Below are 21,746 nucleotides of genomic sequence, written 5' to 3'. Positions count from 1 at the left end.
ACAACTCTCAGAGCTTTCTGATAAGATACAACACAAGCAGTCAGGTCCTTTGAAATTTATTCTATAGATTTTTTCGGTATATTATATACTGTATTGTATACAATCAATCTATCATACCCAAACTACACTGTATGAATCTTGAAGATTTAGAAACGACGACAAGTGTGATTGTGTTTATACATATGCATGAGATATTCTATAACATCAATCAGCTCGATATAAGTTCATCTGATTGCCTGCATATACAGACAGACGTATATATGTCTGTCTGTATACATATTTAGCTGCAGTACGTGGTAGTACTTAAGGGCAATATTTAACCCCCGCTATGACAATATTGATGATGTTTATTACGATGACAGTCTCAGCAGCCAACTTGCTGCTGTTGTTGCTGCTGGTTAAATGGCATCTATGTGAACGCTGTCATTTCTAATAATCTAATGTGGAGGTTTATTTTTCAGTTACTCGTTCACTAATAAAACAATAACGAAATTAAATGAAAATAATTTTATTTTTTTTTTTTTCAAAAAGAGTTCTTGCCTATATATGTAAGTAAAGTAGTGGAGTAAAAATGAGGCAAATAATGATGATGGTCGTTTTAAAATTTAATCATTAAAATACAAACTTCATGTACAACCAGAAATGGAAAATGCGTCATTGATATTTATTGAGGCCGTGAGCATGGCACGCGTACTAAATAAATATTTTACTGAATAAGTTCTTACTTAATGAAATAATAATTATTTTTTTTTATTTGAAATTTTTAATTATTTTGTATAAAATAAAAATGTTTAACAGCTACTGCTAACGTGACATGATATGTCATGACAATTAAACAAATTTTACTAAAACAAACATAGAAAGTATTTAGGACACTTTTTGTTGAATATTTTTTTATAGGAAATACTTTTATCATACTATTTTTATAGAAAAATCATGGTCCAAAAGTTTCTATAGAAAACACTTTATCGAAAAGTATATAACGAAAATTTATCTTCTAAATGTCTATAAATTAGATTCTTTATCTTCATTAACAGTTTTCCCTATAATTTTCTGAAAAAATTCTTTGTGAACTCTTCTAAGAAACTTTCTTCTTAAATTTATACAAATATTTCATTCCAATGAAATCGAAAAGTTATCTAAATATTTAATATTCACTTTATTATTTTGAAATGCTATAAATCCCCTTTTAAAAGATAACAAACTCAAAATTAATATGCCAAAATATCTATTACGAATAATTCAAATTTTTATTGATATCGTTTGTTCTAAAACACACCCTAAAACTCACTATTAAAAAACGGCGTAAATTGTGCAAAAAAAACGCAAATTAGATAAATAATAATAATTAAGTAAAATTCTTCAACAAATTTAAATAAGAATATTTTAAATTAAATAGTAAGTAATCATAAATTCCATGGAAAACATCTAATAGCAATAATCAAGTTTTGTCAATATATCAATATTAATATAAATTGATTTTGAAAATAAAAAAAATAAAAAGAAATTGCACAATCTAAAAATGAGGGTGTGTTAAGTGGACAAACAAAAATTAAATGAATAAGGTTTAATAAAACGTAAATAAAACATAAATAAAAATATGACAAAAATGTATATTATATATTATTTTTTGTATATAAAGGTAATAAACTTTTGCGCGATAATTCAATGATAGTAAATAAATAAATAAAATGAATTTCATTACGTGCTGCTTGTTGTCTCTTTATAAAATTGAAATTATTTTTTTTTTGTTATTATTGAAAAAAAGCACATTAGAAAATGTATAGACAACATGTGTTTAAAGTAGTATATATGTATGTATGTCATGTCTAGTAACTAGTATTAAGCATGAACTGTCTATTAGACAGTTTACTGTGGTTTATCACGATGTACAACGACGACTCAATGTCATTATAAAAGTGTGTTAGTGGAGAACAAATAATTAAATCTACAACAAAATCAAAACAATGAGAGTTGGCTAAAGTTTTTTCCAAAAGTATATTTAAGAAGTAGATTTTTTATTTGGTTTTCAGTTTAAGCTATAATTCTGATTTTTTAAATATAAATAATAATCTTAACAATTATTGTAGGCGTAATTCGTAAAGTTTATTAAATCTTTACTTTTGTTTGACCTCTTTAGTGCCAACAATAAAATTTTTTTGTTAAATTACACAGAATGTACAAAGTGTTTAATACTTCAAATCGAACATAATATTTTTATCTACAAATTTGGTAGTACACTTACACCAAAGTATGGTAGTGTATAATTCCATTAGTTAAGGTCGGTTATTTGACGCAGCAATGCTATTTACTTCATATGAGTATTATGGATACGTCATTATCTAGACTATGAGTGTAATTAATAAGTTTAGAAGGTAGACGTGTTGTGGTAGAACAAAAAAAAATAGTTTAGTTTATAAAAAAAGTAGCATGACTATAGCAATAACAAACATAAGTTCTTAAGATAAAAACCATAATAAAAAACTAACAAAAAAACAAATATTACAAAACAAAAAGTATTCAAGGTATTGAACTAATTGTACGAGTATTATGATGTAAAAATATAAAATATTTAAGTTTAACTTTATAAAAAATTTGATAATTGTAAAAAGATGTTTTGAGACTAAAGAGTTTATCATAACATTTTAAAAATTAAATTTTATACAATCAAGAAAATGACACGACTTATTTTTATAACAACTTCTAAATATTGAATAAATAAGGAAAACTATTTATGAAAAAGTTTAAATACAAAACTAATCGTAAAGTCTAAAATAACATTTTTCCCACAATTTTATACACTACTATAGAAAACTTTCTAAAAAGAACACTTTTGAGAAAAGTAATATTAAACAATATTTATCAATATAGGAGTATCTTAAAAAACGTTATCAAATAGCACAACAGTATTTTAAAAGAAAAAGTCTCTAGACAGAATTCTTTATTTTATTTTCAATAAGAAAACAATTACTTTTTTAATTTAAAATTATTTTAAATATAAATAAGTAATTCTTATACAAAAGTGCTCAAGATTATAAAATTTAATAAAAATCAACATCAACAATAAGATAAACAATAAAATAAAACGGTCATTAACAATTGTCCAAAGAAACAAATGGACAACAAAAACTAAATCAAATTAAAGACGATGATGCTCAATGCACACTAAAAACTAAGAATATTATATGCTAATTGTTGTAAATTAAAAAAAAACTATATAACAAATTGAGATCAAGATTCTTTTGTTTCAAGAAAATGTTGACAAGACATCAAGGTAAACCAAAGTCAAGTATTCGAAAATGAAACATAAAACAATGAAATAAACTGAAAAAATACATATATACATATAAAAGTGTAACATTTTACGGTTGCATTTTGTATAATAACAACAATATACAATGTTCCACAATAACTCGTGCAACAAGTTACACAGCAGGAGGTCACTCGCCTTTTTCAAAACAACAAACTTTTGTATAGTTTTTAAAAATAAAAACAGAAAAACACAAAAAAAGTAAAAGAAACACTCAAAATTGAAATGAACCAGAAGAATATAAACATTTCGTTTTTTTTTTTGTTTTTTTTTTGGTAAAACAAGAAAAATAAACCATGAAACTTAAAATTTTATTTAATGAATCACGTCACATCTCATCATTTTGTAGTATAATTTCTTTAGAAACTTTATTACATTACAAATACGTTTTTATTTGTATGTATACAGCTGGTTGGTTGGTTGGCTGACTACAGCGGGATGCTGTTGGCTAAATTGGAAATTTCGTAAAGGTGTGTTTTTAGTTTTTCTCTCTTTAGGGCACTTTAAATATCAAGGGGTTATAGATACAAAAAGTAATTTGTTTTAATATTATCTTCAAGTATCCATAATTTTGTTTAGAAAAATCTTTCTTTTTTTTTGAAACAACTTTTTTTGTTTTTATTTAGAAATGTTTTATTTAAAATAGAATTTACAATGTTATAAACAAAATGAAAATAATTATTTCTTAAAGAATAACACACTTAAAAAATGTTTATTAATATTTCTTAAAAGAAACAACAATTATTTTGATTTTATTTTTACTAAGAACAGATTTGTTGAAATTAAAATTGTGCTAATTTTAGAACTAGATCATCAAAGCAAATAAACATTAAGCAATGATATCAGCATATTTAAATCTTTGTATGTATATTATATATTATTTTTTTGATATTTCATAGGTTGTTGTATAAAGTTAATTAAGTTTTATAGATCACATTAAATAAAAGTTTTAAAATTTACTTTTTGAACATCTTGAGACTTTAATTATTTTGTTTGAAAACATTTACAAGATTTTTCAATAGTTATTCACATGTAGATGATTTATCGCTTATCGAATTGAAACTGGTTTTCAGATCGAATATAAAACGGACCTAAAATTGAACTTTCTATGTTTATAAGTAACCTAGTACTCTAACCCTGTAGAGATCTAATAGATCTGGCATACACATCATAAATGATAAATGGAATTTTCAGATTGTAAGAATCTGCATCAAATATTGAACTTTTTAATAAATGTTGTGCCAAATCCATATACTAGATAAAATACTATTTTATGGACTACATAACAGACCATTTTATAGAACAGACCAAAGACTAAATCGTCTAAATTATGTATAGTTTAACTATCCATAATCTAGTTAGAAGTAATATAAATTGTATTAAATAGGCTATTTGTACCATTGTACTTTTAAAGATGAATTTAAAGCAAAAGTTTATTATTAAAGAATCTCTAATATTTATGCTTCACTAGTGTCCTGCTTTAGCCAACTTTCACCTTAACTTTCCTCCGGACTTTTATTTTTTTGCAACTCATAATTGCTCTAAATTTATGTACATTTTAAATTTATTAGAGTAACAAATGTGTATTAAAATAGACAAACACTTACCAATTCCAAAGACTTGTTTGGGATTACAATCACTCCACACCGTCATGTTGATGCAAGTTTGTTTATTAATTTCAAAATTTTACACAAAAAAGAAGAAACTGAAAAAGTTGTGTGTTATATTTCAAATACTCCTGCAGCCACCGCCTGCCTGCCTCTGCTCAGCACGAATTTGGAAATTTTGTTAATAATAACGATGATGGTGATGATGTTCAACAAGCACAAACATTTTTCATAATAATAATGAGAATTGTTGTTGGAGAGGTTTTTTTTTATTAATTTTTAGCTGTTTAAAGAATTTCAACGTTTGGATTATTCATTTTGTAACTAAGATTTTATTTATTTAAAGGTTATTTAATTAATAGTTTAATTTGTTTTTTAATATAAATATAAAACTTCATTTAAAAATTTGTTCACATTTCCACAATATTATAAAAAAAAACAAATACAAATAATAAAATTGTTATAAAGATGTTGACGCATGTTTATTGTGTCATTATGTATAAAAAAGGTTTATTAGTAGAAAACACCAAATTAAATCACTGTGAATTTTCACTCCCGCTTTTCTTTTTTGTAACTAATTACCACATTTTTCATTTCTATAACTATAATTTTAGACAATAAACTAAAAGCAAATATTGATAATTTTTTTAATTAAAATATTTTTGCGTACATTCTTTTGTTTTTAATTGGGAGTTGGCTGGTAGTTTTTCAGTCTGACTGACACACTCGATACGAATCATTCACTCAATTCACTCCATGAGCCGTTAATTTAATCTTAAAAAAAACAACAACAAAAAACCGACAAAAATGTTTTCTTCGTTTATTTCACACTCGGTTCGTTATTATCATGATTATCATTACTATAGTTGTTGTTTTTGTAAAGCTAACTCGGTTAATAATTAAAAGAAATTGACTAATTTTGCTTTAGTGGAATCTTTCGCCTCCATTTAGCATAGTACTTTTATTTTCTTTAGAATTATTATTTTATGTATTTTATTTTAATACCTTTTTTCATGCACAAATTTCACTGTTTTCTTTTTTTGTGTTATTTACTTTTAAGCAATATTTCAAATTTTTTGTATATACATTAAAAAAAACAAGTAAAAACATTTAAAATAATATCTATCCGTTCGTTTATAATTTACAACCTATCGTCGTTATGAATGAATTGCAACTAAAAGATGAAGAAGGAAAAACAGAGAATAACGATGATGAAGAATAAAGAAATAAAACTAAATAGCAGTGTTGATAATATTGTCGAACAAAGTCGAAAAAAAACCTCTTAAACAAATTTTAGTTTATAATGCCTATTTTTCATATTGAAAATTAATTGCTTTACAATTAAATGGTTTTTATATATTTAAAATCATTAAAGCCGAAGTATACATATAATTGTTTTTCCCCGTATCCATTCATTTATAAATTATAGAACAATTAAAGAATTCTGGTGTCGAAGTAAACGCTGTTTCGGCATATTTTACCCATTGGAGAACATTTTTTAAATACATTTTTAGTGTTTTTATAATCCTGTTTCATATTTTGAAATTTGTTGCATTTCTTAGAATATGTTATTTTTTTCAAAATTAAAATTTTTTAATTGTGTTTTTTAATAATTTCATAATATTCAATTTGTAGTCACCAAATGTAGCAATTATATGTATGTATTATTTGTAGTTTATCCTTGTTATTTCTTTCAGGTTTCTTAACTCTTCCAAAGTTTGGTAAAAATTTGTCTAAGGTCGATAATTCTTTGAATTTTATGTTAGGGAGTATAATTGTGCAAATTTTCCCATCCCTGATGCAAATACACATGTATGTAATTTTATCAGCGTCGGTTTTGAAAGATTTATTTATTTTTATATATAATTTGATATTCTCCGGATACATTTCGAAGAACAAAAATTTTATTTAAAATTATTTGACTCGTTCTAGCGATTTTTATGGAATTAAATTTAGTAATCTAGCGTTTTAATTCGACGGGAAAAATTAGAAAAAAGTTGGCAACTTTGTTTTTGACACTTGTCATAATTAAAAGAAAACATTCCAATATATGTTTTCATTTACAACAAAACTCTTTTATTTATTTTTTGGTAATTAAAACTAAATTTAATAATAAAATTTAACATTGTTGAACTAAAAGTATATTAAAATAGTGATTAAACATTAATATAATAATAAATTGTGTTGCAAGTTAAAGAATTTAATACAAAAACATTACTAACACATGGGTGCTGCCAGGGGTAACGCCCTGTTTTGTTTTTTAATAATTTTAATTAATATAAAGCATTTTAATAATTAAATAGTTAAATTTCCTATAATTGCAGTTTACTTTTATTGTTTTACTTAATACATAAGATTAAATTTACCAGCAATCTCAAAAAACATCATCACCATGAATTATGGGCGTAAGACTCCTTCGACCTATCGATCAAATCCCTCTGTGTATTCCCATACCACGGGAAGGTAAGTTTTGTTAAACTGTCACACCAAACATTTATGTACCTAGTTAATTAATTATTTTCTTGCTTTAAAGATCTTCTACAAATCTTCATACCGTCAAATCGCGTTCCACACGTTCGGTGCGTATACCCTGGTACCAAAGACCCATTCTAAAGAACAATCAATATATTGATATACAAAAAAATGCCATGATGATTGGTTTATTTGCCATAGTAAGTATTTGTATTACTAAATAGTATAATATATAAATTATATTTGTTTCATTTTTAGTTTTTGGCTTTATTTACCATTGGCACTGCCATCTTTGATATCTATTGTTTGGCCATGGCTGCGCCTGGTTCAACACATTATGGTTATTACATTATATCATATGAATTTGTGTATGTTGGCAACAAACATGGTGAGTTATAGTTTTTATAATTATTATTAATTAAAATGTATATTTAATGCTCAATTTCAATTTATAATTTCAGTACGCAACATGTTGATGGTATTTGCTTTATTTTCATTAGTATTGGGTGTTATAATATTATTTACCAGTATACTGCTTGTAGTAGCTTTAAGAAAGGTAGGTTCATATTAAAAAATATATAAACATTAATTCACTTTGAATTTTTCAATATCGATCATATTTTTCATAGTTTTTTGTATTTCAGTTTAATGGGATTAATTTGTGATTCATTTTGAATGGATATATTAACAATTTAAATTACATTACAAATTAATTCCTAAGGTTTTATAATATAATATGAAAAATTCAATATTGCTTTAGAATTCATCTAACATTTCACTTTTAATTTTCACAAGCATCATAAACATGGAAAACAAAATCGTTTTGTTTTAATACCGGTAACACTTGTTTATCATTTCATCATCCACAAAAACATCTGTTTTCTGAATACCCATACTTTTAATTGGCTATCAAATTTCTCCAGCATATTACTTTGTATTGGAAAGTATCTAATTATTGCTCTTTATCCTATTTATTAACAGGAATATGAACGTAAAATTTTACCCTGGCTTTGGACATTTGCCATATTTACTGTATGGCGCTTTTTGTCTCTACTTTTCTTTGCCATTGTCAATGATTTGTATTTTGCATACAATGCTGTCATGGTATTTTTATGGTCCGTTTTTGTTTTGATTTGCATCATAGGTTGGTGTGTTGTTTATTCATTATTCCTGGAGTTAGTAGATCTAACAAAATTGGAAGATTTGGCTCACTTAAGAGTAAGTAAGAATAATTTCATGTCAATATATCTATTAATTATACTTCTTTGTATTGTAGATGGGTACTATGGCTTCTTTACACGCCTCCACTGCCAATTCCTTAGCCGGTTCACGTCCCACTACACCGCATAGTACTGTTTCTACTATGCCGGTTGGTTGAGTTTATTGAAATGCACAAATATGGCATTTTTTAAGAATCTCTTTGCAATTACTTTTTTTATATATGTATTACTATCGAAACCGTCCCATATTTTTTTAATTTTTATTTTATCAATATCTTTTTAATGCCTTAAAGTAGAAAACATTCCATCGATATATAATTTTGTTTAAAAATGTTACACGTTTATTTGTATGTATGTATTTAAAAGTGCCTTAATTGAGAAAAAGACATCCATTACTTGTTCTTTACACAGTAGTAGTTGATTGATTATAAAGCTTACAAATTGTTTTTAAGTACATTTTTACATTTAATAGATTTATATATATATGTATTTTTTAGTATGTAAGCTGAAAATTGTACCGTCCATTTTTTATATACATTTAATACATAATTAATATGTATGTATTATGAATTTTCTAATTAAACGAATACAAATAAGAATTTGAAAATTTTATTTAAAACATTCTTTATCTCAAATATTATTGAAAATATTTAACATATCGGTCAATAAAAGAAAATAAAACGAATATTTTTCTAGTGAAATTGTTAACAATTCATTAAGAAATTATGCAGTTTTTCAGAATTTATAAAAATCGATTTTCTGGTTTGCTAGATAAATTGTTTCAAATACAGCCAGCTAAAATGATTTTTGTTTTACTTAAAAATCAATTAATTTAGTTGTGCATTAGTACTACAAAAGGATAAAAGAAATAGTTCCTTATTAAACAACAACATTAGCATTACGCTAAAAAATATAATTAAAAATTTTCAACTAAAAGTTTATTTTTCTTTTTATTTATATTTCTTTTTTAACAATGTGTGTGTAAATTAAATTTATTTTGAATTTTTTACTAAAAATTAAAGTGAAAAAAGAATTGTTGCCATTGCAAGTAGAAAAAAAGTTTAAAATTATATTAGAATAATTAATAATAGTGTTTTTATTATAAAGAAATTAGTTAAAAGTACTCAAATGTTATTTAAACTACAACAAAAAACAATAGAGATAGGAAGGAGTAGAAGTGGAAAAGAATTTTATTTACTGAAACATAAAGTTTATAGAACAAAAATAGGCTTAAAGATACCGTTACTAATTTTTTAATTCCCGTAATAAAATAGTTTTTTTTTTGTTTTATAAAAATTTGAACATTATTTAACACTGATAAGTTCTGTATTGCTTAATTGTGTTTTCGATAAATCGCCCACCAATGTATCGAGCAATGCTCGTAGTTCCTGTTGAGCAAACTCTTGCGGCAGGGGCAGACGTTCTAAAGCAATTTTAATTATTAGACAAGGATTGAGAATGGGACATACAAGTAAAACACCCCGAACTAAACACGCTAAATTTTGGGCAATTTCACTCTGACACAAACGATGCTTGGGTGTGGGGCAGGGTAAAAGATTAATACGCGAGCATAGATCAGCTAATTGAGGCTTCAAGTTCTCCCAGCGTGCCTCGATATCAGCTTCGGTTTTGAGGGATTTTAGGCCCTTGAACTGCAAATGTAATTACCAGTTAAAAACAATATTTTTTTATGTTTCTACACACACATTTATATACCTTTTCATTTATGTCTATGAAATCCAAGAATATTTGTCCCTGATTGGACCAGTTGGGCACCTTTATACTCTTATTTAGGTCAGGATTTTCAAATTGTGTTAACAAATTATGTAAATATTCCAAATTATCTGAAAAAAAAAAAATATGAAATTAGTTACAGTAGGCCGAGGCGATCTTTAAATTTAACTTACCATTGATGACAGCATCTGGGGCAATATGCTGAAATATTATTTCATGAGCCAAAGACCATTGTTTGGCCTTGAGCAAATATTTTGCTTGTAAATGATAATTATGGATGGAACCTGCCCTTACTGCCTTGGCATAATCGATCCATTTTTCTGGCACACCTAAATTATTGATAACAAATTTTTCTTTTTCATTTAAAGCCACATCTTTTGAAACAGACACATAACGATAGAGCACATTTTGTACGGCTAATTCACGTTGATTTTTATCTTTGATGTGTAATAAAACAAATATAGCCCATTCCCACAGATCATTGTTTTCCAGTTGAGCAGCAAAACCCACATGCAGTTGAGACTCGCTTAATTCGGAACAATGACGATAACCCAAGGCTTCTAAAGTTTGTAAAAGTAACCAGCTGCCAAAAGAAAATACAAATAAATAAAAATTTCCTAGTGATTAAATAATTGCCATACCTTAAACGATAATCCATGGGATCAGCAGTGTGAGTGGTTGGATTGAGAAGACTTTCCAAGGGATGACTACGTTTTGAAAATAATTGCAATAAATGAAAACGTAAGTCATAAATAGTGTCTTTTTCTTTGTAATGAGAAACATTTTCCATGTAAACCGGTGTAGGGGGTAGAGAATAAAATTCCTCAGACTTGAAGGATTTTTCATAAGCCAATAAGGCATCCGTGATAGAAGAGTTAGGGGAAGATAAATACCACAATTGAAGCTAAAAAAATATACATAATTAAATGGTAAAGCTTACATAAACCCAAATTAGTTTATTAACTTACCGCCAACACTTTAATCCATTCTATACCCTCTAGACAATTGATTACGCCATGATTAGAAGCCATTAGTGAAATACCAGCAACTAACATGAATAATTTTAAACGTTCTACTTGTATAAACTGGTCCGCCTTGTCGGCATTCCAGGCAGCCAATTGATCTTCCATTAGTTGCCTTACAACAGGACCAGATGACAATTGTGACATCAAAAGGGACAAATTGACATCATCATAATTAAAGGCTAATTCACAGGCTTCCGTTACCTTATGACACATTACCAAATCGACTAGATGTTCCAAATATGTATGTTTGGATACGGTTTTTGTCAGCAAATCCTTATCGGTAAGAGTATTTTCTAACCATTCTGACAATAAATTACGACGACACATGACCACAAAATGCGAGGTTGCTTCACGACCCTCTAACTCCTCATGATCACCCCACAAGGCCAAACAGAGAGACCAAACTGACACTGCATATTCCTCTAACGGACCAAGGTTAATCAATTTGATGGCTTCATCTAAGTGCTTTACGATAAGTTCAGTGCCACCATCTGATTTTATATAAGGACACTCACTGCCTTCTACATCTTGTTGCTGTGAATTGCGCAATTGTATTTGTAAATGATCAACTATACTTTCTTCGAAGTTGTCATACGACTGGGTTGCGGAAATTTTTAAATGTTGCAATATGGTGGGGGAATAATCATTTGCACCACGACTTTTGAAAATAACAGGAGCAATATCAAGTAGATTTTTAGCTGTTGATTATTAGAAATTAAATTTTGTTTTAGATACATAATTAATTAAGTTATTTTCTTACATTTAATTTCTCGATTTAAATTATTTCTAGTTGAGGGAACAATCAGTGTATGCTGTGGTCCAAAGCCCATTTTAAAACGACGACTATTGTACAATCCCAAATCCGCCGGCCATTTTAAACGTAAAGGAAATGCCACTGATTTGACGAGAGGCACGATTGATCCCAAACTTTTGACAGAGGCAACTTTAGGTTTTACTATAAGGGGAGGCAATTTATGATCGGCTTGGTACTTTTCCATTTGCTGTAAACAGATGAATTTGTAGTAACTTTACAAATTGTACTATTGTGAGATATACCTGTTCTTGTTGATTTTTCAAAACACTCATCACTGAAGCAGAATCAGCAGACGAAGCCGGCAAAGGAGGCGATGCATTAAAATCAACTTGGCTTGAGGTTTCAGATAAGTTGCCACCCAAACCACCCATGCCCACAGAATTTCCATCTTTCCATAAAGAATTAGCAGACCCATACATCTCTTGCAAACGTTTGCCAAATAAACCACCGGGTTTGTTGCGATTGAAATCATGATGGCCAAATTCTGAAGCTTCTTAATAAATAAAACAAAACATCGTCATATAAAATGCAATTTTGAATAAGAAAAAACTTATATATACCTGATTTATTATCCAGATCATCATCTATAAAAAATGAAGCCTTCATTAATTGCAACTTATGAGCATCAGTACCCATGTCCTTGGCCAGAGTAGCCGTTGGACTAGTTAAACCCTGTTTAAACACTTGTTGGGGATGGTCGAACATGGAAAAGTCGTTGTTGCCATTGTTTTGAAAAAACTCTACAAGAAAAACACATTCAAATAAAAAAAAAAAATCATAACCAAATGCTTCGAAATGGAGTCATACGTGTCTTGTCCATTAACATGAACTCAGCAGATTCATCCATGGGATAGAAGCCAGCAGCTGTCAAAGACTTGGGATCCAAAGCCCTAGCAGCATCCTCAGATATCTGCAAAACATTTTTAGTTAATTCAACATTTTTTTATTTTTCAATTTTTATTTCATTTTTTTAAAAAATTACAAGTGTTTATTAGAGTTAATATATATTATAACGTTAAAAGTATTATACATATAACTAAATAAAATGATTCAGGCCACTTACTTTTTGGGCGTTTTTCAAAGCAGCCAAAGTCATTTTATCATGTGCATTAATAGCACCAGCTGCTGCGGCTGCTTGTGCCAAAGCTTGTTGTTTTGCTGCATCAACAGCAGTGGCTCCCATTTTTGCCTTTTTTGGATCGGTAGGTATATCTTCCTCCTCGTCACTGTCATTTAAACCATATTTGGAGAAATGTTTTACCCGAAATACCCAACTACCGGTTTCAGGACGATATTCAATAAAACGTGTTTCGTTTTTGTCGCAGACTCGACGCAGTTTGCCCTCCCAATCCATTTCCATTAGACGCTGAGCATCCTTAATGGGTTCATGTTTACTTTTGTCCAAAGGCCATACTTGATCCAAAGTCACTTGTGCTTCACGATTCAAGCCATGACCAACCGGTGGTTTATTATCATCATCTGGATAGATGATGATTTCCTTATTGCGAAAATGAACAATTTCATCCAAATTCAATCCGGCCACATCCATTTCTTTGCCAAAGTATACATTGCCGTAACCTTCGCGACCAACCGTAAAATTGGGCACGACACAGGAACCGTCTTCAGCCAAAAATGATTTTAAATCGTCTAGCGAAGGAATGGTATAGTAACCCATTCTCTTCAATGTAATGCCAGTGGGATGTTCTTCATATTCGGCTTGTGCGTCTTCAATGAGTATCGATTTATCGTCGGCGGCATAAGATCGATTAGAAGAAGCAATGCTCTCGTTTACAGCGGCACTAGTGTCGCGTCTTGAAGAAATTATGCTCTGATCTTCAAAGGGGTTTTCGGGTACTGTAGATACCGACAATCGTCCGCTGTTGGGTGCATTACGGTAGGTGTCCAAAGGCTTGCGGGGTACTAGTTCTGTCAATGTATTGTTATGAGAACTACCTGGTTCCAGCCCGGCATTTATATTATGTTGCCTAACTTTTTCCAAATTGTTTGGATGTAACCATGACTCACGACGACTGGCATCTAAAACCGAGCTTGGTGGAGCATTTGAAGAAACCACATTGCTAGCCGATCCAGGAGATTGTTTTGTTGAGGGCTCTATTGGTATTTGTCCGGAAAATGATTCGTTGCGTATATCTTGTTGGTTGTTATTAGAACCGGACGAAGTTAATGGCGTAACTTGTCTTTGTGGTGTGTTTGCATTTGAACCGGAACCGGGAGTTTGTTGACCTGAGCCAACTCCACCAATGGTATTGTTGTTTTTAGGTTTCAGTATCAAACGTTTGGCATTCGGTTTTAAGCTAAAGCTCTCCACGCTGGCATCAAATTCTTCAAGCCCCTCGAAAAGGGATTTCTTAGTTAAAGCCGAACCAATCGGTTTAACTTTTATTATACTTGGGGAGGAATTAGTTGAAATTTTGAACTGTTGTCCACTTGCACTTGTATTTTCCATAATAGCCTTTTGAGCGGCCGGATTTGTAGCTCTGGTGGGATCATTTTCTTCACTGCGTTTAAGATCCTTGAAAATTGGATTATCTCCGTAGGGCGAAGTCACTTTTGATAGAATTTGTTGATGTATGGGCACTTGTTGTTGTTGTTGGGGAGTTCCGGGCAAACCTCCTAAGGTGCCAAGGCCACCATCGTTAGTAGTTTGGCCGAACCCTTTCATTTGGTTACCTAGACCACCAAATGGCGACTGTCCTGTCTGACCAAACAGTCCTCCACCAGTTGTGTTTGTTGCTGTACCTAGTGATGTGCCAAACATGCCTCCTGGTTTGGCAGCTGTATTGCCAAATAGCGAAGTTTGACCAGTACCTGCATTAAAATTTAATGGCGCAGCTGTCGATGTATTTGTGCCAAATGCGCCAAAACCTGATGTGGCCGGTTTGTTCAGTGTTGAATTGAAAAGACCTCCAGCGCCGGCGTTGGTATTATTTAAGGAGAAATTACCGAAACCTGTGTTGGCTTGAGAGGTAGCACCAAATGCGGGGGCAGCACCAAATCCGGTAGCCGGTTTGGCTCCAAACAGTCCACCAGTAGCAGTACTAGTGGCTGTAGTGCCAAAACCACCGAACCCAGTATTACCAGTAGAAGTCTGACCTAAACCAAAGGCTGGTTTATTTGCATCGGCTGCTGGTTGACCGAATAATGATGGTTGCTGTTGCTGCTGTTGACCAGCAGTTGTACCAAAGCCTGTTCCAAAACCTGTATTCGTTTGTCCAAAAGCAGGGGCAGCACTTGTAGCTGGTGTTTGACCAAATAAAGAGGGTGCTGCGGTTTGCCCAAAAGCGGGTTTAGCTCCAAAAGGATTGGAGTTATCATTAGCTGCTGTTCCAAAACCAGTAGTAGTTGTTGCACCAAATGGTTTGGCTCCAAAAGGCTGAGACGCTGCCGCTCCAAAACCTCCAGTTGCCGGTTGACCAAAAGCTGTGTTGGTTGAGCCAAATAATCCTTTGTTCTCAGTTGCTCCCGCTGCAGGCTGACCAAACAATCCAGTACTTGGCTGGGCTGTTGCTCCAAAGAGGCCAGTTCCAGTAGCAGGTTGTGTAGTAGCACCAAAACCTCCAAAACCACCTGCAGCTCCGGCCTGTGGACCTTTTCGATTCGCCAAATAATCCTCCATGCGCAACTCTTCCAAGGACTTGCCTTCGTATTCCTTCATGGCTGTAATACAATGTTGCTTGGTGTTTACGCTATTTGGTTGACCACCCTTCATTAGGGTATCAGTTCCAATAGTTGGTTGGTATTTGGCAATTGATGTGCCAGGATTTGCTGCCGTCGCGGCATTTGCGGGCTGACCAAATGCTGACGAAGCTGAACTTCCAAAAACGCTTGTTGTGGTTGGTGCTGCTTGGCCAAAAGTTCCAAAACCACTGGTACTAGTTGAAGCTGCGGGTTGCCCAAACAAAGAAGTCGAAGGCTGTGCTGCAGTTTGTCCAAAAGTACCCAAACCAGCCGGTTTAACAGCGGAACCAAAGGCCGAAGTAGCGGCTGGCTGTCCAAACAATGATGATGTATTAGCTTGAGGTTGGGCTGCTCCAAAAATCGAAGTATTCTGTTGAGGTTGTGAAAAATCTGAAACACAAATTTAAAATACATAATATGTAATAATTCGAAATTACTTTTTGCTACAATCAATGGAACTTACTGCCGAATGCAGGTTGTGTTGTCGTAGTACTTCCGAAAGCCGTTGATGTGCTGGCACCTCCAAATAAACCCGTCGTCTGAGGTTGAGCGGTATTGGAACCAAACAACGAGGGAGTAGTTTGTTGTGCTCCAAATGCCGGAGCAGCACCAAACGCACTTGTAGCTGGTTTGCCAAAAGCAGACTGACCGAAGGGTGAGGCAGTGGCGGTATTATTAAAACCACCAAAACCAGTGGAAGTAGTGGCCGAGCCAAAAGTCGGTTTAGTGCCTCCAAACATTTTAATTGTTTATTTGTTATTTCACACTAATGTTCTTCTATATTTTTGCCAAAAAACTAATGTAAAAAATGCGAGGAAATAAACAGCGTGATTTCCCCTCCCCGTGTATAAGTTGAAAGACTAAAAATTGTTCTTTGTTGTTGGTATTTCACAATTTTGTTCAAGCACTTTTCTATATGAAAAATCTCTCTATAAATAGGGAGATTTCAAATTAAATTTATAAATAAATATTTGTCTGTAATGCACAGCACTTGTTTAATAATTTTGTCACAATATTCTCTTTACTATTTTGTGGGATTTGCGGGTAAAAAATGCCGAACAAAATTTTAATTCTTTCAACTGCGAAATTATTCGTTCAGTGTTGGTTAACAGGCAGACCTACGCCGGTTTAGCTTAGAGCCGACTAAGCCTTGCCGCTAATGTTTTAAAAACGCCGGCGTCGAAATTTTCTGGACTTTAGACGACTTTATATCTTTCACTAACTTTTTATATTTTTTTATTTAAAAATTCAAAACCATGACCTTATGTATATGGCTGACATTCTACTAATAAAAATACGTTTTAAAATTATTTAATAAAATTGTTAAATATGACAATATAATTCATAAACGAATGCAGCTATAACAAAAAAAAAAATAAGCAAGAATATATATGAATTTATGGAAGTTTTCTTGATTCCAATATTCATTTAAAAATATATATTTTTAATATGATATAACGAACTTATATGCGTTCGTTATATTGAAATGTGGCAACTCTATTTTTTTAAGAAATTTAAGATGCGGCGGTGCATCTTGTTAAACTTTGCCAGTGCTCATTTAAACCGAGAACGGCGTAAAACTTTATTCAACATTCAATGCATTTGTTTAAAAATGGCGCGAAAGAAATATAGCAGAATTTCTTTCTCAGTCGGCGGAAAAGTCGTCAACAGCAATTCTCATTTTAAATACACATGTTTGATGTACTGGTCCTCAACGGTTTGTCAAGGAGCAATGTATTTTAGTGCCATAATTTTAGAGCCCTACGCCAACAATCGGCTTGAAATCGACTGTAAGCCGGCTAAGTTTTCAAGAATAAATTTTAGGATAATATTCCAAAAGTTCCAATTTAAAAACATTATTAAAGACTAAAGTCAATTTAAAGATTTTGATTAATATAAAACTCGATCGATATATTTTATTGTAACAATGGCATTTTTATGTTAGTTATGAACGTTAAATATAAAACCTTTATGATAGGAGCATGGCATAATACTATATTAATTCTTGAAATAAATTTGAAATTTTTTTAAATAACTAATAATTTTATTTCTTTTTTTTTACAAATAAAAAGTAGTTTTTCTGGTTTTATTTAAATATGTTGGTTTATTATTTAAATATAACAATAAATAGATAAATTTTAGAATTTATTTCTTAAAAATTACATATAAGAAGATTTTTCTCAACAGTGTAAAATATAAGAAAATTAAAAGAATTATAAACTTATATAAAAACAATGATATACCCACGACATGGCTTGTGTGATAATGCCAAAGCTAAGGAACATAAATATTAAAAATAATTAATAAAAATCAATAAAAAAAAAACATTAATATTAGGACATAAAAAATATTTTTTTCTAATCACATATTAGCTACTGTTTGTTGTTACATAAAACAATAACAGAAAATATTAATAGAATAAAAAAAGTATATATGTATAAACAATTAGCAAATACACAAATATTAAAAGTACAGGTTTTATAAATTTATGTAGATATAAACTGTGTACGTTGTGTAAAAAGCTATAAAAATGTTGTATATTGTTAAAAATAAATTTAAAAGAGAGCTACTGTAAAAAAGATTTTAAAAAAATATAAATTAAGAAAGTTGAACTCTAGTAGCTAAATCTAAAGCAAACAGACACACGTGTACATGTACTAATATATAGTCTATTTAATCAAACTACTGTATACTGCAACTGCGTACCGAATGGCTAAGTTTTTGATCATCATCTTGTATGTCTTTAGCGTTTAAAAGACTTTTAATGCTTTCTGCTTCTTTCATCCAAAAATCAAGCTAAAAGAAGAAATTAAAATGCAGGAAACGGTTACTAAAATGTGTTTGTAAATTTTAAATAATAATCAAAACCTGTTGTATTAATAAAGTTCTTCTTTCGCCTTTGGGTTCTTTATTAAGAAACGGCACCAATATACCCAAGGCTGAAGTGAAAGACTCTAAAGCAGACTCAAATTTACGTTCATACAAATATAATTCTCCTTGGCGCCCAATTTCCAAAGCTGTTTTCAATGAAGGACTGGAATGTGATAATGCGACTACAAGTATATAAAAATTTATTTAATAATATTGTGTATAAAAATTTATAGTTTTTCTTTTGCTAGTTACATAGTTGTTTATAACGGGTTTCTGGTTCCAAAACTTCAGCAATTATATTCGTTGATGTTGTAGGCTCCTGTTTCTGTTGTTCTTTACTTTGCCGTAGTGCTAAGGCTTTATATTCCTGTTCAATTAAAACATTTTTGATTTCTTCGGCTCTTTTCATGTAAGTAAGTGCCCGATTTCGCAAAGCCATACGTTTGTTAGCATCTGCCTCATCTGTTATGAGTGGTACAAAGTATTGCAGAGAACTGCAGTATAGATAATAAGCCTCTTTATAATTTTGTTTTTCATCATATTCCACAGCTTGGGTTACTAGCTCAATGGCTTTTTGTAAAGTCTGAAAATTCAGAGTTTTATAAAGTCATTAAAAAGTATTTAAAAAATATTTCATAGAATAACTTCTTAATTTAATTGAAAGCGTCTGAAATAAATACAGAAATTTCTGAATATAAATTATTGTGGTAGAATGCCAATAAATCTATATTTGGCCTAATCAAAGATTAATAGATAAATAGAAGTAGAAAATTTTGAAAAAAGTATATAGTAAGATGTAATTATTGGAATTACGATATAATATTTGTATATTTTTACATTAATTATCTTCAAGAATTTTTCATTTGCTTATTAGTATTCCTAAACATTTTATTAAATACCTAGCACATTAACTAATTCTATGCATTCCTATATTTAAAATTAATCTTCTGTAACAAATTTTCTATTTATCAATAAACTTACCTTTTCCGATGGAAATGTTTTGAGATCTAAAAATGCGTGACTAAAGAAATCATTAAACGAAATACGTTTGGCTGGATCATGTTGCAACAGACGACTCAATAAATCCTCACACTCCTTACTAATGCGAGCATTGGGAGGCAAATTAATTTTCTCGCAACTCCTTATGCGCATCAACAGTTCCTCAATAGTTTTTGAACTATAAGGAGCTCTTCCAAACAAACACTCATACAATATCACACCAATACTCCAGAGATCAGCACGAGCATCATACTGATGTTTGCGTACAATTTCGGGTGCCATATAGAGAGGCGAACCCTTTAACTGCATATTTATCTCGCCCAGTTTCAAATGCTGGGCAAAACCAAAATCGGCCACTTTTAGAAAAACATTTGAATTAATTTTTGTCAGTAACAAGTTCTGTGGCTTTAAATCGAAATGACAAACATCATTGCTACGCATATACTGCACAGCAGCGGCCAATTGTCGAAGGAAGTATTTGCATGTGGCCTCTGGCAGTGATTTTTTGGAACGTATAAAAGTTGAAAGGCTGCCAGCATTGCAATATTCCAAGACTATGTAAATGTTCTTATCATCCCAGAAAAAATCTTCCAGGGTAACAATGTATTTGTGATTCAAAGAGCGCAGTAGGCGTATTTCCGTAATTAAGTTCTCCCGTGAGCTGTCGGACAGCGAAGACATTTCCACAAATTTAATAGCATGATAAGTTTTACTTTTCTATATTGTAATAATAGATAAGAAATCATGTATATTAGATAAGTATAATATTTGAAAATATAGGGATTAATTACTAACCTTGTGTTTTGCCTTGTACACTGTCGCATAGCTACCCACTCCTAATTTTTCTAATATTTCAAAATCAGTTATACGTGGCAGTGCCATATCCTGCTTACATCGATGTGTTTTTATTATTGTTACGTTTTTCTTGTTTTGTTGTTAAAAAATATAAATTTGTTTGTTTTGTATACAATTTTAATTTTATTGAAAAAGTTACACAAAAAAACCAAAACAAACCAAAAGTAATTTTTTTCTTTTTCTTCTTTACTCAGCTGTTTATTGTTTTTTTTCTAAATGAAATGTCAAAACTCAAATGCGTTTAGAGTTGCCGTGCCGTTCTCGAAAAGAATGCTAAAAATTTATATCAAACGGTATGTCTTTGTTATACCCTACACCATTTTAGTGGAGAGGGTATATTGGGTTTGTGCTGATGTTTGTAACGCACAATAATATTGGTCCTATACCCACCTTAATGTATACCAATCGGCTTAGAATCATTTTCTGAGTCGATTTAGCTATGTCCGTCCGTCCATGTAAACCTTGGAAGCAATTTTGTACGTGATCTTCTATTGTCCCAGGGACGAACCCTATTGAAAATGATTAAGATCGGTCCATTATTTCACCTAGCCCCCATACAACCGTACCTGTAAAAGGGCTTGTAAACATTGTGATCAAACTACAGGTCGCAATCAAACTACAGGTCGTAATTTTGGAAGTAAGAAGTTATAGTCGGGCCTCGCCTTACTTGTTTTTTCTTTAATATTATTTTTGAAAATCTGTAATTCTGTAACTTTCGAATCGAAAAATTTATATTCATTTGTTTTAAACAGGTGAACACACGTAATACATCACTAAATACCGTCAATATGTTAAGTTTAAAAATTATTTGAATAACAGAACTAAAAACAGGAAGAGTCTTATATTTCAATGTTTTTGTCTCGACTCGAAAAACACAAAACACAGGCACAGAAGTTATAACGGCCTTTTATATTTAAAAATATAACAGAACCAATTTGAATTTATTAATTTTCATTTATTAATTTTTATTAGTAATACTGGCCAAAATAACAATATGAATCATTAAAAAATATACCTTTAATAATGTCATAACTATTTAATTACAAAATTTGTTTCAACATTATTTTCAACAATTTAATACAAGTCTCAAAATGGAGATTTAATTCTTTTAAAAATTCTGATCTCAAGTCAACTATAGGG

The 21,746-nt window shown here is 30.6% G+C and overlaps 4 protein-coding genes across 9 annotated transcripts in view; 1 reads left to right on the top strand and 3 right to left on the bottom strand.

Moving 5' to 3' along the window:
• Positions 1 to 6,086, bottom strand: part of LOC111690482 (dedicator of cytokinesis protein 1) — a 36,856-nt gene extending 30,770 nt beyond the window's left edge. For 2 of the 3 annotated variants that reach the window (XM_023452967.2, XM_023452968.2), the window contains exon 1: positions 4,918 to 6,084. In XM_023452967.2, coding sequence (XP_023308735.2) covers positions 4,918 to 4,963 — 46 coding nt within the window. In that variant the 5' untranslated portion in view covers positions 4,964 to 6,084. Of the gene's footprint in view, positions 1 to 4,917 lie in introns of all 3 variants that reach the window. The other variant, XM_046948347.1, reaches the window with a different exon arrangement.
• Positions 6,087 to 6,914: 828 nt separating this feature from the next.
• On the top strand, positions 6,915 to 9,221 carry LOC111690557. 3 transcript variants are annotated; one of them, XM_046949057.1, is made up of 8 exons: positions 6,915 to 7,007; positions 7,242 to 7,380; positions 7,451 to 7,589; positions 7,648 to 7,777; positions 7,851 to 7,945; positions 8,185 to 8,226; positions 8,371 to 8,607; positions 8,666 to 9,221. In XM_046949057.1, the coding sequence occupies exons 2-8, from the start codon at positions 7,310 to 7,312 to the stop codon at positions 8,765 to 8,767; spliced, it is 816 nt and encodes a 271-aa protein (XP_046805013.1). In that variant the 5' UTR covers positions 6,915 to 7,007; positions 7,242 to 7,309; the 3' UTR covers positions 8,768 to 9,221. The 3 variants fall into 3 exon arrangements, with proteins under 3 accessions (XP_046805013.1, XP_046805014.1, XP_046805015.1); XM_046949058.1 differs by lacking the exon at positions 6,915 to 7,007 and adding an exon at positions 7,139 to 7,157; XM_046949059.1 differs by lacking the exons at positions 6,915 to 7,007; positions 8,185 to 8,226.
• A 560-nt stretch (positions 9,222 to 9,781) lies between these two features.
• On the bottom strand, positions 9,782 to 17,001 carry LOC111690480 (nuclear pore complex protein Nup98-Nup96). 2 transcript variants are annotated; one of them, XM_023452960.2, is made up of 11 exons: positions 16,345 to 17,001; positions 13,246 to 16,271; positions 12,990 to 13,092; positions 12,743 to 12,922; positions 12,425 to 12,675; positions 12,129 to 12,369; positions 11,312 to 12,066; positions 10,985 to 11,247; positions 10,517 to 10,926; positions 10,326 to 10,453; positions 9,782 to 10,261 (listed from the first exon to the last, which is right to left on the bottom strand). In XM_023452960.2, the coding sequence occupies exons 1-11, from the start codon at positions 16,619 to 16,621 to the stop codon at positions 9,914 to 9,916; spliced, it is 5,982 nt and encodes a 1,993-aa protein (XP_023308728.2). In that variant the 5' UTR covers positions 16,622 to 17,001; the 3' UTR covers positions 9,782 to 9,913. The 2 variants fall into 2 exon arrangements, with proteins under 2 accessions (XP_023308728.2, XP_023308729.2); XM_023452961.2 differs by having other exon boundaries at positions 12,425 to 12,672.
• A 945-nt stretch (positions 17,002 to 17,946) lies between these two features.
• On the bottom strand, positions 17,947 to 20,793 carry LOC111690618 (serine/threonine-protein kinase ULK3). The gene is made up of 5 exons (XM_023453124.2): positions 20,547 to 20,793; positions 19,734 to 20,468; positions 19,005 to 19,335; positions 18,750 to 18,934; positions 17,947 to 18,677 (listed from the first exon to the last, which is right to left on the bottom strand). Exons 1-5 carry the CDS (start codon positions 20,631 to 20,633, stop codon positions 18,564 to 18,566), a joined length of 1,452 nt encoding a protein of 483 aa, XP_023308892.1. The 5' UTR covers positions 20,634 to 20,793; the 3' UTR covers positions 17,947 to 18,563.
• Positions 20,794 to 21,746: the final 953 nt, after the last annotated feature.

This window comes from Lucilia cuprina, chromosome 4 (genome assembly GCF_022045245.1).
Source record: "Lucilia cuprina isolate Lc7/37 chromosome 4, ASM2204524v1, whole genome shotgun sequence".
Classification (NCBI taxonomy): Eukaryota; Metazoa; Arthropoda; class Insecta; order Diptera; family Calliphoridae; genus Lucilia; species Lucilia cuprina.
Note: the sequence above shows the minus strand (reverse complement) of the source record. Positions and strands in the feature narration are given on the sequence as shown.